Below are 15,155 nucleotides of genomic sequence, written 5' to 3' on the forward strand. Positions count from 1 at the left end.
TCTCCTTAAATTGTGTATATTCAAAAGTAATGTTACTTGAGTGCAAATACGAGACTTCTTCCAAGGGCAATAAGAACATATTTCTTGATAACATTTTTTGCTGCAACGGCACCATGTTCAATAAAATCCTTATTTAAAAATGGGTGGGTTAAAATTACATTTCAGATAGCTATAAGCTAACGAAGTTTATCACATCCTTTTCAGAATAGAAATCAACACAGGGTACATTTTCTGTAAATAGTTTAATATTAAATAAAAAAAGACTCCCATATAAAAAAAGAAAGCTACAGTCCACAATTGAATCGTCTTTTTAAACATAAGTATTGAAAGAAAAGGGTAGAATGAGAAAAATACTTAATTACAATTCCCAGAAAAATTCACAATTCATTGTTTTCTCTCTTGTCTCTTTCTCTAACAATATAAAATCAAAATAAAACACATTAACTATACATATGTACAAATCTCCAAGTGTAGAAATTGCATAATCTGCTTTCTTTTTCACTTTTCTTTATTCTTCTTTTAAATACAGCAAGAGATGCCAGTACTCTTGGGGCAGGGCAGTGTGTGGAGGAGAGCTCAAACAGTGACATGAGGAGACAGAGGGAGGATTTCACTCCAAATCCACAGAAAAACACCAACATGTAAGACGTCGTCGCTCCCCGTGCGTTACGTTTCCAGCCATTTGTTCAACCAACCAAAGGACATACTAAACTTTGTACTAACTCGTGATTCCTGCTGATATTTCTGTTCAGAATGTAATATATTTTCCAGACATGTATCTAATGGCTGAGGAGTGAAGCTTGGGTGAGTATTGGCTTGACAGATATAATAAATATTCTCCATCACACCACAGATACATTGAATGAATCTCAGCAACAACTGACAACATGTGACAGTGGGTTAGCAAACCACAAATTACCTTTTTTCTGAATTGCTCCACATTCAATTTTTGTGGCTGGTGTCCGATTCACATCATTTCTCTGACCTTCCAGACCTATGACGTGATTCTAAGAGTTGTACAAAAGGACTTCATTTCTTAAATGAATGTTTTCTCGATAAAAATAATAAGTGATGTACTAACACGAAACATCTCACAGGACACGAGAAATTATGATTACATTTCTGTGTGACCGCTGGTTGATGTAAACTGATCATGAAACCTGACACGGTGAACATTATATCCTTGGCTTATCCCATATAAAACATATTTTATATGGGAAAAAGTTTTAAAAAACTCAAGTGTGTTCCTTCTTATATTCTCTTCCAGCACCTTCTGAAAACCTTCCAAACATTTCCATGAAATGCAACCTCTGTGTGCCTCCGCAAAGAACCCTTTATCTTACAGACGGGTCTCATCGACTAGAATGACATGTTTCCTAACCGTTGGACAGTGAGAGGCTCAGCAACAGCACTGTTGTCCACACACACTCAGACACATAGACACACACATCCACACACGTACACACTTTCAACAGAGTTTCATTCAAGTAGTTGGGCTTATTCCTGACTCACAGTTATACACTGATAAGAAAACAGTTGTATGTTTGTGTTTTCCTATAGATATAATTCACCAACCATCATTAACAGATCTCCGATCACAAAGTAAAGCAACCATTATTTTGTGAACTACAACTAAGAGTAGTGAAAGTATTCACTCACCTTTTTTACTTATAAATTAACCTTTCAGACTAGATCTCTCTCCTATGTTTTTTTTTCATCGTGGTTGCCATAACAACAGCATAATATTAGTGCAGTTGAATCAATAAAATAAAGTTTCAAACAGTGGTGAAGATGGAGGTGGAAAGTGAGGCGTCTGGCCGCCTTTGATTGGTGAACAGCTGACTTACAGCTCCCTCCACCAATCACTGCCTCTGAGACCTGGCGCCTCGTCGCCTCCTGCCGCGGACCGACCTCTCGGGCTTCAGCAGCACCGTCTGCGGCGAGAAACAGAGAAATACATTCAGAGCAGCCCCCCAGCAGTGGAAAGACTTTACCACTGCAGTCAGAACTGCACAATCATTGCTATTCCTCAAACTGACTCAGGGTCTGCTTTTGCAGTTTTAAGCACTTTAGCCAACGTGTACAAGAAGAACTCATAACTTTTTGGATTAAAATACACAATTTTATGATGACAATGTGGGTCCTCTCTGTCTGAGCAAAATGTAAGGACGAGCAGTTTAAATATGTTTTATGCAATGATCAGTTATAAGCATACTTGGGGTGATTATGGGAGGAATATCAGTATTGTGGTCAGGATAATCGTGACATTTAATTTGTATATCTTCAAATGCCTACATGTGGTATTATGGAAAGCTCCTTAATTCACACTTTCATTTAGTTTCTTACATATGTAAATCACATTTGTACAGCAGTCATTTGATGACATGAAAACACAGGATTTACATGAACTTGGAGCAATTGCTAGTTTAATGCTTACTTGCAGGAAAACTTGCTCACAATAACAATGCTAACATGCTATTGATTGGCAGGTGAATTTATCCTGTTGGCTATCTTTGTTTTTAGTAATAATTTGAATAAAAATGAAAACTGAGGCTGTGAAAAATCTTGCGGGTATTTGGTTATTAAAAGTTAGGGTAGGTAAGAATGGAGAAACCAGCTCGAGTGCTCTAGAATTTGAAACTACGCAGCTGAAGAAAATCTGCCCCTTCCTTCAGACTTCCTTACAGAGCCCCTCCTCCAACACACACGAACGCGCACATGACAAATGAGGGCACGAGATAAGTTTGTGCACGAGATGGAAGGCTGACAGGCAGTTAGGTCATCCAGTTATTTTAGCCGGGCCGGCTCAGATGATTGGTCGTGCTTTTTACAGCGCCACGGCTTCCACAGATGACATTTTTCTAATGTATTTATTGTCAAAGCATTTCATGTATTCATTGCTATCGGGATGTTAATTCCATGGAATATAAGTGTTTCTGAAGAGAATTACCTACCCCACCTTTAACCAAAGTACAAATACAAATTTGGAGTTGATGATGGCACGACATGAAAAGCTAAGAGATCAATCATGTTATTAATTAATCCTGAAGGGAAACCTACATGTCTATTTCGTGAAAATCAATTTAATAAATGTCAAGACCAAGTGTGAACCTCATTGGGTGCTAGAGGGAAAGTCATAGGATGGGTATAAGCTGTAGTAGTAACATCAACATTTTTTGTGGTTTAAAAGGTCTAAATGTAAGACAGGAGGCTTGGAAATAGTCAGACTCAAAACAGTTCCATAATACTAGCTAGGGGTTATTAAGAACCTGTGCTTGACTAAACCACAGGTCTGCAGGTCTGAGGGGGGGCTGGGGTCTTACCGTAGCCTTGGTTTCCTCTAGTGCTGTAGCATCCATGTCTCTGAAGTCCTCTAACACATTCTGTAGCCTGATGTAAACAAAGAGAGGAAACACATAAATACTCTCTACCGCACAATGAAATCACTTTCAACCTGACGGCAGGTTATTATGAAATATCAGAACAAGCTTAACGCACTGATTCATTACAGAGCCAAGTCTTGAGACTGGAACTTGAGTTCTCCAGGCAATTCTAAAGCGTGTCTGAGAAGTAAACCGCTTACGTTTGTTTCCTTTTCCTTCCTCTTCTGGCTCCACCCGCTGCTCCAGCTTGATCCTTGGGAGGTCAAATCAGAAATATTCATCAGAAGACATTTAATAAGTCAATCCTGATGCTACATTGCTCTTTTATTCCATAGATGCAGTCTGGTGTCTCAGTACGATATTTGTGCAGAATCACTATGATATAAAGATCTTTAGAGTAACATATATAAAACATATCTGATTCCCTTGCAGGTATACTTCACACACATATTGGTTTTATGTCTCACAGAATGGCACAATAAGAAAAGTAATCGGTGTGATGTTCTTCAGAGCGAGTGTAGAAGATATAAATCCCATCATTTGTAATAACTGCAGGTCATACGCCAGGAGGAACAGCCTTAAAAACATTAGGACAACAGACACTTAAGAAGATCCTCCCAGTGAACCCAATCCAAGAAGGGACCGTAGAGTTGGAACCAAGTTAGCATCCGCCTCGATTATCCATCAGACATTTCTGTAAATGCTGTCAGTTATATCACGTAGGAATAAAGATAAGCATCATCTGCAGGTCAGACTCTTGCAAAAGGTTGCCTCCATCTTTTTTATAAAGTTTAGAGGAAACACTCACCCTTCCTTGCTCGGTGTGCATCAAGATCCCAGCTGTCTCCTCGTTGGGCCTCCCACTGCACCCATCCCTGGGACTGAGGTACCCCGGGTGGGGAAGATGCCCCTGCCTATCTACCCCTGCCTCCACATAGGGGCACACAGCTGCAGTTTGCCCTGTATAGTCTGTTTTAGCCTCCTCTAGGTATATAGATGGCAGAGGAGGCTCTGGGTGAGTGTGTCCCCCTACCATAGCCCGTCTCCTTTGTAAGTGTGACGTAGAGCCTTCCTCAGTGGGTTTGGGCGTCCCCTGGGCTGGGGAATGGGCTGCTGCTTCCAAGCTGAGTCTGGATAAGTCTGGGTTGCGCAGGGAACAGGCCCGACGGGGGCTGAGGGAGACCGGGGCACTGGCCTGGGGCAGAGTGGGGACAGAGGTGGACGGGGTGTGATGTTCCACGGGGAAAGAAACGGGTGGTAAGGCACAGAAGGGTGAAGTGGGGTCAGACGGCCCCATGTGGCCCCTGCCTTCCTGCTCTTTAGCGCTGACTTGAAGGAAGGAGGTATAAATCGTGTCCATGAAAGAGGTGTAGGGATCGATGACAGACCTGCCCTCAGAGCCCCGATGTGGGGGTGGGGTGTGTCCCTGTGCAGGGGCTGAAACCCGAGCAGGACTGGGAGCCATCTGATTGGCTGGAATGTCTTCCTGTGGGGAAGGGTTTTGCGTTTCCTGTAAGGGCATTGGCTTCTCTCCTTCTGATGGTGGTGCAAGGTTTAGCTGGAGGAACACACGAGGTAAGAAAATCAATAACAGACAAAGAATCCAAAAGCTAATTATCAACATTTCCTACCATATTGGGAAATGATGTAATGGGCCAGCGAGAAAAGAACGTTGAAAAAAAAGAATTGTTCACATTTGGGAATCTGATTACATACTTATTTTACGTTTGACTAAATGTTATGTTTAATACATGTATTTGGCACATTAGGGCTGAAAGATTTGGACAGACAATGCGATTACCACATGATTTGCATTGCAATGATTATGGCGGGTTGTAAATAAGAAGCTGTTCGATTAATGATTATCCACTACATACTCATTACCTACCTGTATGTTATTGAGCAGGTTGATGGCTCCATCAGGACCATGCAGCAGAGGCATGCCCAACGCAGAGGTCTGCGGCAGGAGGAGGGAACCTGCTCCGATCCCCAACATGTTGTGGAGGCCTGTGATGGCGGAAAGATCTCCTGCAAAGACACATTTCAGAGATGAGCTCACATAATGGCTTACTGCTAAACAATGCCATCGTTTGAAGTATATTTACTGAGAGCAGTTCATTGATTTTCCTGGTATAACTTCGATTATTCCTAGTGTACTGACTCATGAGAGACAATTGTTACACAGGATGGGCACCAACTCACCTAATAGGGCAGAGTTAAGCAGAGTGGGCAGTAACTGTTGGAGGAGGGGGTTGTCCTTGCCTTGAAGGGATAGAGGGATGAGGGTGTCAACACCAGCATCAGTGGGTACCTGTAGAGTAAAGGACCGAAAAGGAGTTTCGTTAGAGGGTCAGGGGAGAAAATACAATACAAAAATAAGTTAAAAAGTAATAAAATAAAAAGTCAATAATTAGTTTTAGGAGGCCTTGATTTGAAAAGAATGTAGGGAAAAACATATTTGAGTTGAGGAAAACAGTGGAATGAGCTCAAAGGTTTTGAAGGGGAACTAGGAGCAGCTCAGAGGAAGCAGCTACAGGAGAAAGGAGAGCCTACCTGAGGTTGGGTATGATGGGTTTGCTGTGCAGGAGCTAATTGGGTGTGGGAGTGCGGGTGGAGCTCAGCTGAGCTCAGGGCAGCATTGAGAAGGGCAGGGCTGAGGGGCAGGAAGGCTGCGTGGGGAGGAGGAAGAGCGGCAGAAAGGAGCAGAGACTGCAGGGCCTGCAAAGAGCCTTCAGCTCCTGGGGGAAGGGGGAGGAGACCCTCCAGGAGCCCCGCGGCTGAGAGGGCCGATGGATCCAGGAGCCCGGAGGTCTTATCCAAGGTGAGGCCCTCCAGAGAGCTGGGGATGTGCTGAGGAACCTCCAGGCTCACCTGGCTCAACTGACCCAGCCCAGACAGAGGTAACAAAGGCCCATGCTGTTGCCCGAGCAACAAGGAGGCCATCAGCAGAGCCTGAAGGCTTGGTTTCTCTGATAGTCCTAAATCAGAATCCTGTCCTGGGGTATGAGTTGAGCCTGGGGGTAGGAGTGGGTTAAGCAGGCCCAAAAGGTTCAGAGGCAGCTCCCCGTGGGCCCCGCTTAACAAGGGCAGCAGGGGGAACAGGGGGTTGGTGTTCATGTGCTGTTGCTTCTGATGATGATCCTGCGTCTCTTGGTGCTGCATCAGTAACTGCTGCTGCTCTGAATGATGCTGCTCTGCAAGAGTCTGTGGTGGTTGTGATGTTGCATTGGCAGGGTGTATCTGTGCATTTTGCCCTCCCAACCACAGCCCCCCAAGGGGCAATGAAGCCAGGACTGCAGGGTCCAGGAGGGATGGAAGACCTCCTGTGGATGACAGCAGCTGAAGCAGCTGCTCTTGGTTCATGAATGGGAAGGCCTCTGCCAGAGGTAAGTGAGAGGTGGAGTCGCCCACCCCTGAAGGTGTATGAGGACTGGGATTATCCCCGAGACGGGAGGAGATAGGGGGTCCAGGGCTCGTGGCTGCTGGAGGTTTGGTCACTTTCGGGTCCACACATCTAGACTCCTCTGTTCCTGTGACAGAGACACAAATCATGTACTTCTGTTCAGGCTGTCTTATCAATCACATTTATAAAAGGCATCTCAAGCTGGGCAGTGTGCAGTGTTTTATATAAGAATCAACTGTAGTAAAGCATCGAGAGACAGACAGTTAGCTACATAACATTGCATTAACAAGGAAGCAATAACATACAGTATAGGGGGGAAAACACCAATTCATATCAATGCTTAATATTTGAAAGTGTTTCGCACTATGATTAACCCTATTTCTTCAACATGCCAATCAAATGAAGGTTAGTTCTCAAGACCACAAACAGAAAAATATATTCACCTGCAGTGGGGTTTCCTTGGGAAGACATCACAACATCAGTGGTATGGTCGGGGGAGCTCCCCTCCCCCGGGGGTGCAGTGGAAGATGCTGCGAGAAGGGCCAGGACATGGTTGCTAAGATCAAGAGGCTTCGGGGAGCTGGGTATCGCCATAGAAACACTGTCTTGAGAATGACTCAGGTCCTCTGATGTAGATAAGCTGTTACTACCCATCTCCGTTTCCCGCAATGGAGTCTGGGAAAGAGAGTCTATTGTAGGAATGTGATGCTCAGTTGGATGATAGTAGGGAATCGGCAACATATGCCGAGACGGGCTGCTGCTGTTGTGTAAAGCTAAATGTGAGTTGGACAGCGCTGTAGAACATGGAGAATGTCTGTGTAGAGGACTGGATTTAGTGGACTGAGGACGCGATGGAGACTGCACTGATCTGTACTGTGAGGGGGGGGGAGAAAGAGGCTGTAGCACCGATAGGGGAGGATTAGTGTTACCGGTTCGGCACGGCGACCGAGTCTGTGGGTGCCTCACCTTAGAATGAGGGGCGGGAGAAGATGGGGAGCGCCTGGGGCTTTGTTTATGAGTGTGTCTGCCTCCTTCAGTAGCCTGAGCAGAAGCAGAGGCCTGTGCGTTCTGCACACTGAGCAGGTGCAACAGCGCAGACAGAGGCTGGGTTGGAGGGTCCAAACCAAGAGGGGTAGTTGTCGAGCCTGTAGTGAAATCCAGAGCCTCCGTTTGTCGCGGAGCTCTGGACAGGTGGGCCATCTGTCTGGGACCAGGGAGCCTTTGTGTCCTCCCGGAGATGAGATGGTGATGGTTTTCTAACATGGCAGCATTCTGGTTCTGCACGGCTGAGGTAGAGGAGGAGTGCGAGGAGAAGGTAGAGGAAGCAGAGGATGATAGGTTGATGACTGTAGCCGAAATGGCGTCTCCCGGTGAGGTCCTCCGCGGCCCATTAACCAGCTGCTGGGTGTCTCTGAGCATGCTGAGCACTGTGGGAGATCGCCGCTGCCTCTTCCTGTGCGACGCATTGCGCTCTGCCATGGGGGGCAGGTGGGGCAAGGAGGACGCCAGGGACTGGGCCAGAGAGTGGGAGGGAGGGAAAAGGACGGAGGACGCCGCTGCAAGGGAGGGATGGAGAGGCCTAGTAGAAGCATGGGAGGAGGGGGAGTGGCTGTTATGTAAAGTGCTGTTTGTTACCTTTGATGACTGTTGCTGCTGTGCCTCCTTCAAGACCTCCGCCTTTGAGCCCTGGGTTATCTGGTGAGCCAGCTGAGCCTTAGCAGCAGCGGAGAGCAGGCTGCTCGCAGGGAAAGAGGCCGGGTGGGGCACCTTTCCCTGATGGCTGTGATGGTGGTGGTTCAGATATGGCCCCAGAGGTAAACTAGAAGTCCCTGCGGAGTTCAACCCAAAACCTGGTGGTCCTGCGCTCTGAATGGGATTCAAGGTGGTCTTCGAGGGCTTAGAGGAGAGAGGGTTGCTACTGCTTTGGTTGGTCAGTAATGAGGAGTTAGTAGGGATCAGGAGGTGGTGGTTATTAGTGCTGCTGTTGCCTGAGTTCTTAAACTGCTCCAAGATGTCCTCCAGCTTGTACTTGGGGAAGTGGGGGCTGGGGTTTGGGGAGCCACCTGGGAGAGGGGAGTGTGGAGAGGAAGAGGAGGATTTCCTCCTCTGATGCAAGTTGCTTCCCATCAGTCCTCCTGCTGCCGCCGCTGTGAAGCCTCCGCCCTGATCAGAGATGGGGGAAGGAGAGGCTGAAGGGTGGCGGGAGCGCTGGTGAGGAGACACACAGTTCATGTTATAGATAGAGGGGGAGAGGGAGGGAGACGGAGAGAGGGGGGAACCTCCCACAATGACACCATGAGGGTGATAAGCGTGAGTCTGTGCTCCTCTTCCTCCTCCACCCATAGGGGAAGAGGGTGGAGGTGAAGAGAGGGGCCCTAGACGAGGTGAGCCCGGCGTCTCGGGGGTTTTGGGCGTTCTTTGACCTTGAGGTGTGGGGGTGCGGGGTGACCTCTGGGCAGCGCTGTATGCTGGGAATGAGGAGGTGGAGGAGGAGCTGGAGGAGGAAGAAGGATGGAGTCTTCTCAAAGCGTCTAGTGGATGGTGAGAGTTTGAGCCTGTGTGAAGGACAGGGGAGGAGCCATTGTAGGGGTAGATGAAGTGGTGGGAGGATTTGGGGCTGGCACAGGGGGTCATGTGGAGGTTGCTGTGGGGTCGGAGTTTGGGATGATGGTAAATGCCATGGTCGTCCTCTTCACGCTCCAACAGTACTCGCTTCGAATCCCGGCTGTCCAATCCACTGCTCATCTCTGGATGTGGGCACACACACATATCGTCGTTAGTTCAATTTGCCAGGAAATATGGGTTATGGTGAAGTCACTTTCTCTGCTTTCATAAAAGGTCTTGCATACAGTCTATTCAAAAATGACTGAGAATTGAAAGTCTGCCATATCTGAGTGCTCAGGAGGAGCATGTTGATGCTTGATGTAATTGGTGTGCAATCTTGAGGCCATTATCAGTCTTAACGACCATATATGGAAATGTTACAAACACAAGAAGAAGAACAGATACCTTTCATTAGCCATGACTTGCACAAAATACAATTGGTCCCATGTGAAAGCAAAGTGGGTGTCACAGAATGCAACACATTGCTCTTCTAAAGAGCCCATTGTGGAAAATATCAATCATTGAATACCTCTTTCGTTCATAAACCTAGTACATGGCATGATGGTTGTTGATCTTCTGTGTTCATTGTCAAAATGTGATTGTTATTTTCCCAATAAAGTATGAGCACTTTAGACAATTTGTGTTATAAAAACACAAATTGATAAAAAGTGAATGTAGTCACAGTGACGGCACCACTTTATTTTAAGCAGAGACGATACGAGAGGGTGAAGCAAAGTACCGAAGTCGGAAGAAGAAATCGTTATGGCAACCACATTTTTTTCAATAATAATCATGAAGTGAAAAACGCACTGAGAGAGTATTAAAGTTTTAAGACGAAATCACAGAGAGCATTTTCACAGATTACAGACTCATCATGCTGGCTTCACCTTTCAAACCGGGAAGTTGAGTTTTTTTTTTTTATTGGATATAAACTTAAGCAAGACAAATCATCTGAGCAAACAAAATGATCACAAATGACAGCACGTGATTTTTGCCTAATGTCTTCTGTTTCAGCAAGGCAGTACATTACCGTTATGAACATATCAGTAGTTTTCATGGCACACCGGAAGCTCACCTGGTAGAGCGGACACACCGTGTACAAAGGCTCCTTACTGCAGAAAGCCCTTTGCTGCACATCTCTCTCTCTATCCCTTCCCTGTCTCTGTGGCTGCACATTAGCAGCAAAAAGCCCCAAACATATTTTTATTATTAATGCATTAATTATTCATTTATTATTATTTAAAAACTTTATTTTGTTTTTAAAGGCTATGTCTGGCACTTGTTTTTCAAATCCGACACTCACTTGCCACTGCAGGAATTCCACCTATTGCTGACTTCTCTGACAGAGACCTCCATACCATCACGTGTACTCCTACGATGTTTCTGATCACACACTATGAAAAACAGTCTCAGCGGTATGTCTGCCCCTTTCCACGGTGAAATTAGAAACACTTGGATCTTTCTGTTCTTACTGCTTCAAGCTAAATCCATAGAGGTCTATTTAAACATGGATATGGATCATGTTACGGTTTCTCTGATTACTGAGGTTGACTCCCGTACAACAGACACCAACATGAGGGACTTCAGAGAAGGACAAAGAGGAAATGGGAGACGAAAGAGCGAGGAGCAAGAAACTAAAGTGAAACATCTGATTCTATATTTCAGGCATGTGGTTTACTGGAGGACAATTTAACAATGCATGGTAAAGACCAATAATAATCTCAAAATTAATTTAAACTTCATAAATTAAATACTTTTTTTTGTGTTGGGTTCCATGGGACCTGTGAGATCTTAGTCCCATTGCAGCCCTCTACATATGGTTACAACTGCGCCCATTCAACCAAATATACAAAGATATACTTCAGAAATGATGATTTTGTTGTACTAGGTAAAACTTTAAATAATAATGCTGATCAGCTTCTGTTGACTTTTTTTAATAAATTGGTTTATGTTCCTTTAAACAATGTGTGACAGGTACAGGAGCAGCGTGTTACCTGGATGATGAAGGTTGGCAAAGGGCAGCTGTGAGGCCTGCATACTCCGACAGAGAGCTGCCATGGCGACCACTTTCCTGCGATGATTACACAGTTTGGTCATGTCCTGCTCAGCTTTGCCTAATGGCTGGCTTTGCTGCTCCACCTTCACTCCCACAGTGAAGTTGAAAACCTGCAGGATGCAAGATAACACAAGGTTTAGTCAATTCTGAGATAAATCTTTGCATAACTTTTCATTAAATGTATGACATTTAAGGGAACCAGTGGGGATTGCACTCATTAGTCACACACCGATCATGGCTTATTGCAGACTATGTGCACTCACACATTTAAAGGTTGATCATGACTCCATACAGTTGGACAAACTTCATTCAAAAAGTTTGTCATGGGTAATTAATTCAATACATGCGGGAATATCAAATGTCTGCATCTCCTTCGCAACGAAAGCCTTCCAGTGCTGCAACTAAGTTCCATGCTACTTAGATATCACCATCAATTTGACTTAATGTTATGGTTTCTTTATGGAAACACAATGTCTTGTAATGGTAAGTGTTCTACAGCAATATCAAAACTCATGTATTGATATCCTCAGTGTCCAAACAAATGAATAATATAACTAGCCGACCACACTTCAGTTGAATTTGAAGAGAAGTCAAGATGTTAAAATCTGTGTAGAGATCCACAATCAACTCTCCAACAGTGTATATATGTTGTCTGTGTAACCACACTTAGACAACACCCATACATGAATATAAAGCATATTGGCCTCCTTTACCTTGTGGATGATGATTGGACACTCAAGACCACACTTGCAGGTGCCATCCATCAAGAGATAGGTCTTGACCTCGTCCAGAGAGCATAGGGCAGTGTCACTAGGACTACAGACAGAAGAAAAAGACAAACTTTTACAGCAAACTCAAAGAAAAGATATGAACAACAATAGATCTCAATATTAAAAATTCTCATTGAGACTTGAGATTTTCCTTCACTCATGGCCAAACTGCAAGCTGTTGTTGTTTACATCACTGCTTCAGACAGCCTGACTGCTGTATGAGAGAAATTATTTTTAACTGAACCAACCCACCTGACATAGATCACCTGCCCGCCATCCACTCTCCTCTGCCAGCCGATGGGGACGTGTATTGCAGTGGTGTGGACCCCATCCTTGTCCCCACTGACAGTCTCACTGCCTCCCATCATTTTGTAGCTGCGGCCTGCCAGCACCTTGGAAGAGCAGCAAAATGTGAATATTAGTGTACGAAAAGACACCAGGGTTTTTCTTTAAATTATTACAAATTCCTTTGGGCAGATAATCATTGTCTTGTATTTAAAAAGTCATTGTCGCTGTCTAAATTGTTTGAATGTGTTTGTCTTTTATTTTTGAAGTAACAGAATGAAAAGGTCCAACAGCATCAGTAATAGCAGTAGTTTCATTGTATAGTCGGCATCACATTTCAATACAAATTTGGAAGGACACTTTATCAGGGCTTAAAATAGTCAAGTCAAGTTTCTTTATTCGGCCAACAATCCCACTCCAGCTGAACGTCTTTTAAAATGAAAGCACACGTGCAAATATAGCTAGTGTCAGTGTAGTTTGTTGGGCCTCACATTTTGTCACTAAATAAATAAATACATGCATGCATAAAACGCATGAACGAATGTCTCTGCATAAAGTCTTGAGTGCTCCAACTTGCATGTGTGCGCACCACATTTATCTAACTAAACAACACTCAATGATGACGCGGGAAATTATGACTTCAGTCTACATTGAACAGAATTATGAAGAATGCTTCAACAAAGGCTGATCATTTAATGTACGCATCATTTCAATATCAATGACATAGACTATACCTTCCAGCTGTCCTCAATGTCCCCAAAAAGCCTGGCAAAATGCACAACTTTGACTATTTTACCTATGTGTGCAAGCTCCTGACAATTCAAGCTTCAACACATTTTAGCATTTTCAAACCCAAATATTGTACCAACTGTTTACCAGTGGGTGTGGCCAAGGCAAATATTTTGCTTGGCTGTCAAGGTTATGCATTAAAATAAATAATTAAAGCATATTTAGCTTACCTTGTCATCTTTGAGAAGCCACGATCTGTTTTTGCTAGGGTGTCCACTGTCCAATGTACATGCTTGTGGATTAGAAGCACAGACTGCCAGTAAAACCTGACTTGATGCCGAAACAGCTGGATTTTCCTCAGCTATAAATCAGATCTTCAATTTAGAGGATGACTCCTGCAGATTTATTTGTTCAGTTCACATCAGAGTAGGATCTTGGATGAAGATGGGAGAGCCTGCAAAGTAAGGTGGAGGTGGATTATGTAATCTGACAGGCACAGCCAGGATAAACAGCTCATGTCATTAAGCATTTCTGCTGTTTATGTAATCAAAGCATTTAATAAAAGTAATTACACCGGATGCATTACTCTCTCGAAAATAATACAACTTCAGAGCAAGCTGGGGCTACTTTGAAGTGGGAGGGTGTGTTTGGATAGGCCCCTGGTCTACTGGATGTTTAGCTACAATATAAGCAGCTGCCTTTCCAACAAACAAAATATATGCTCACAAATAACCAACATGGAAAGCGCTTAAAATTAAAATCTTCATGGAAATTGTAGTTGAGCTTGAGTCGACATCTCTGTAGTATGCATAACAATATCTTATTAACTGCACGACTGGTCCACGGCAGGCTAGCAGCTAGGCTAACAGCTAAGCTAGCAGGCTATCCTACTTTGTACTATGTTGTCGTGACAGCTGTCAGGCGCACAAAACACTCCGATGCAAAACTCTTGCATGTTAGCTACTATTCCAGAAGCGAGCCAAACACAATATGACTTTGCAAAAAGCACTATGAATTTGATCAACATATTGCACTTACTTAATGACAGCGTAAGCTACGGTTAATGTTAGCAGGACCTATCAGCCTGTCTCTGGTCGTGGTCTCTCTGTGGTGGCGAAGTTTTGGACTCTTCGCTTTTCTGGCTCGCGGGAGAATCAAGAGTTAGCTGGCTAGCTAACGGACTAGCCAGAGAATGTTTTGAAAACGGACAATACTTCATTAAATAACCGTGAAATGAACAATCCCATCCTTCAATCTGCGTATAAGCAGGCTCAATCAGTTCTCAGCGTTTATGCAACGTCTGCCAGACCGATTTAAAAACAAAGGGCAATAACGCTTCATTTTACTGCGCCTGGGATCTCGGGGCTAACGCTAGCAGCTAGGCTATCAGAGCTAACTGACTGAAATTTACTTGATTCTGGAGAGTGTCCCAACAAGACTGTAGGATGTCCCGCTCCTGGTGCACAGTTATCCAGCCACTGCTTTGGTCTCCACTCTGCAAACCCGACTAGCATTCAAATGTATTCCGACAACCTTAACGATTCATGTAATCCCAAATTCACAGTTTCCCACTGTTTTTTTTTCTTACAGATTCCGAGCAAAAAAAATAATGGAGTTTTCTGTCGCGCATGCGCAAACAGCGCCCAGGGAGTATTGTACCCAACATGCAACGGGACCTTTGTAGTGCAGACAGACATCAGTGCGGAGCTCCTTGATAGAGGACATGATAATGACAGAATAATAGCAGGCCCATGATTCATCTCTGCTGCTCACAATGATAGGCTCATGTGCATCAGTAAGCGCAATTGTAGCCCAGATAACACAACCTTTATCAAAAATACAGACATTATTTGTAAAGCCTACCCAGTTACACATGTATTTTAGTGTGTACAATATAACTTTTAATGCATAATCACATTCTAAAA

General features: G+C 44.4%; 1 protein-coding gene across 3 annotated transcripts; it reads right to left on the bottom strand.

Moving 5' to 3' along the window:
- Window positions 1–223: 223 nt before the first annotated feature.
- On the bottom strand, window positions 224–14,884 carry mbd6 (methyl-CpG binding domain protein 6). Of its 3 annotated transcripts, none has more exons than XM_079674495.1 (13): window positions 14,642–14,884; window positions 13,461–13,684; window positions 12,469–12,608; window positions 12,160–12,262; window positions 11,385–11,556; window positions 7,230–9,533; window positions 5,937–6,913; window positions 5,586–5,694; window positions 5,272–5,411; window positions 4,192–4,941; window positions 3,584–3,636; window positions 3,324–3,390; window positions 224–1,934 (listed from the first exon to the last, which is right to left on the bottom strand). In XM_079674495.1, exons 3-13 carry the CDS (start codon window positions 12,582–12,584, stop codon window positions 1,863–1,865), a joined length of 4,863 nt encoding a protein of 1,620 aa, XP_079530621.1. In that variant the 5' UTR covers window positions 12,585–12,608; window positions 13,461–13,684; window positions 14,642–14,884; the 3' UTR covers window positions 224–1,862. The 3 variants fall into 3 exon arrangements, with proteins under 3 accessions (XP_079530621.1, XP_079530622.1, XP_079530623.1); XM_079674496.1 differs by having other exon boundaries at window positions 14,269–14,884; XM_079674497.1 differs by lacking the exons at window positions 11,385–11,556; window positions 12,160–12,262; window positions 12,469–12,608; window positions 13,461–13,684; window positions 14,642–14,884 and adding an exon at window positions 10,421–10,551.
- Between the last annotated feature and the right edge of the window lie 271 nt (window positions 14,885–15,155).

Source organism: Notothenia rossii, assembly GCF_949606895.1.
Source record: "Notothenia rossii genome assembly, chromosome: 4".
NCBI lineage: Eukaryota > Metazoa > Chordata > Actinopteri > Perciformes > Nototheniidae > Notothenia > Notothenia rossii.

Excerpts from the sequence above, each read along its gene's own strand:
- mbd6 (XM_079674495.1), bottom strand. The coding sequence starts at position 12,584 with ATGATGGGAGGCAGTGAGACTGTCAGTGGGGACAAGGATGGGGTCCAC. Across the intron at positions 12,263-12,468 it reads GGGCAGGTGATCTATGTCAG|TCCTAGTGACACTGCCCTAT; the intron begins GTGGGTTGGTTC and ends TTCTGTCTGTAG. Across the intron at positions 4,942-5,271 it reads ACCTGCTCAATAACATACAG|CTAAACCTTGCACCACCATC; the intron begins GTAGGTAATGAG and ends GTGTTCCTCCAG.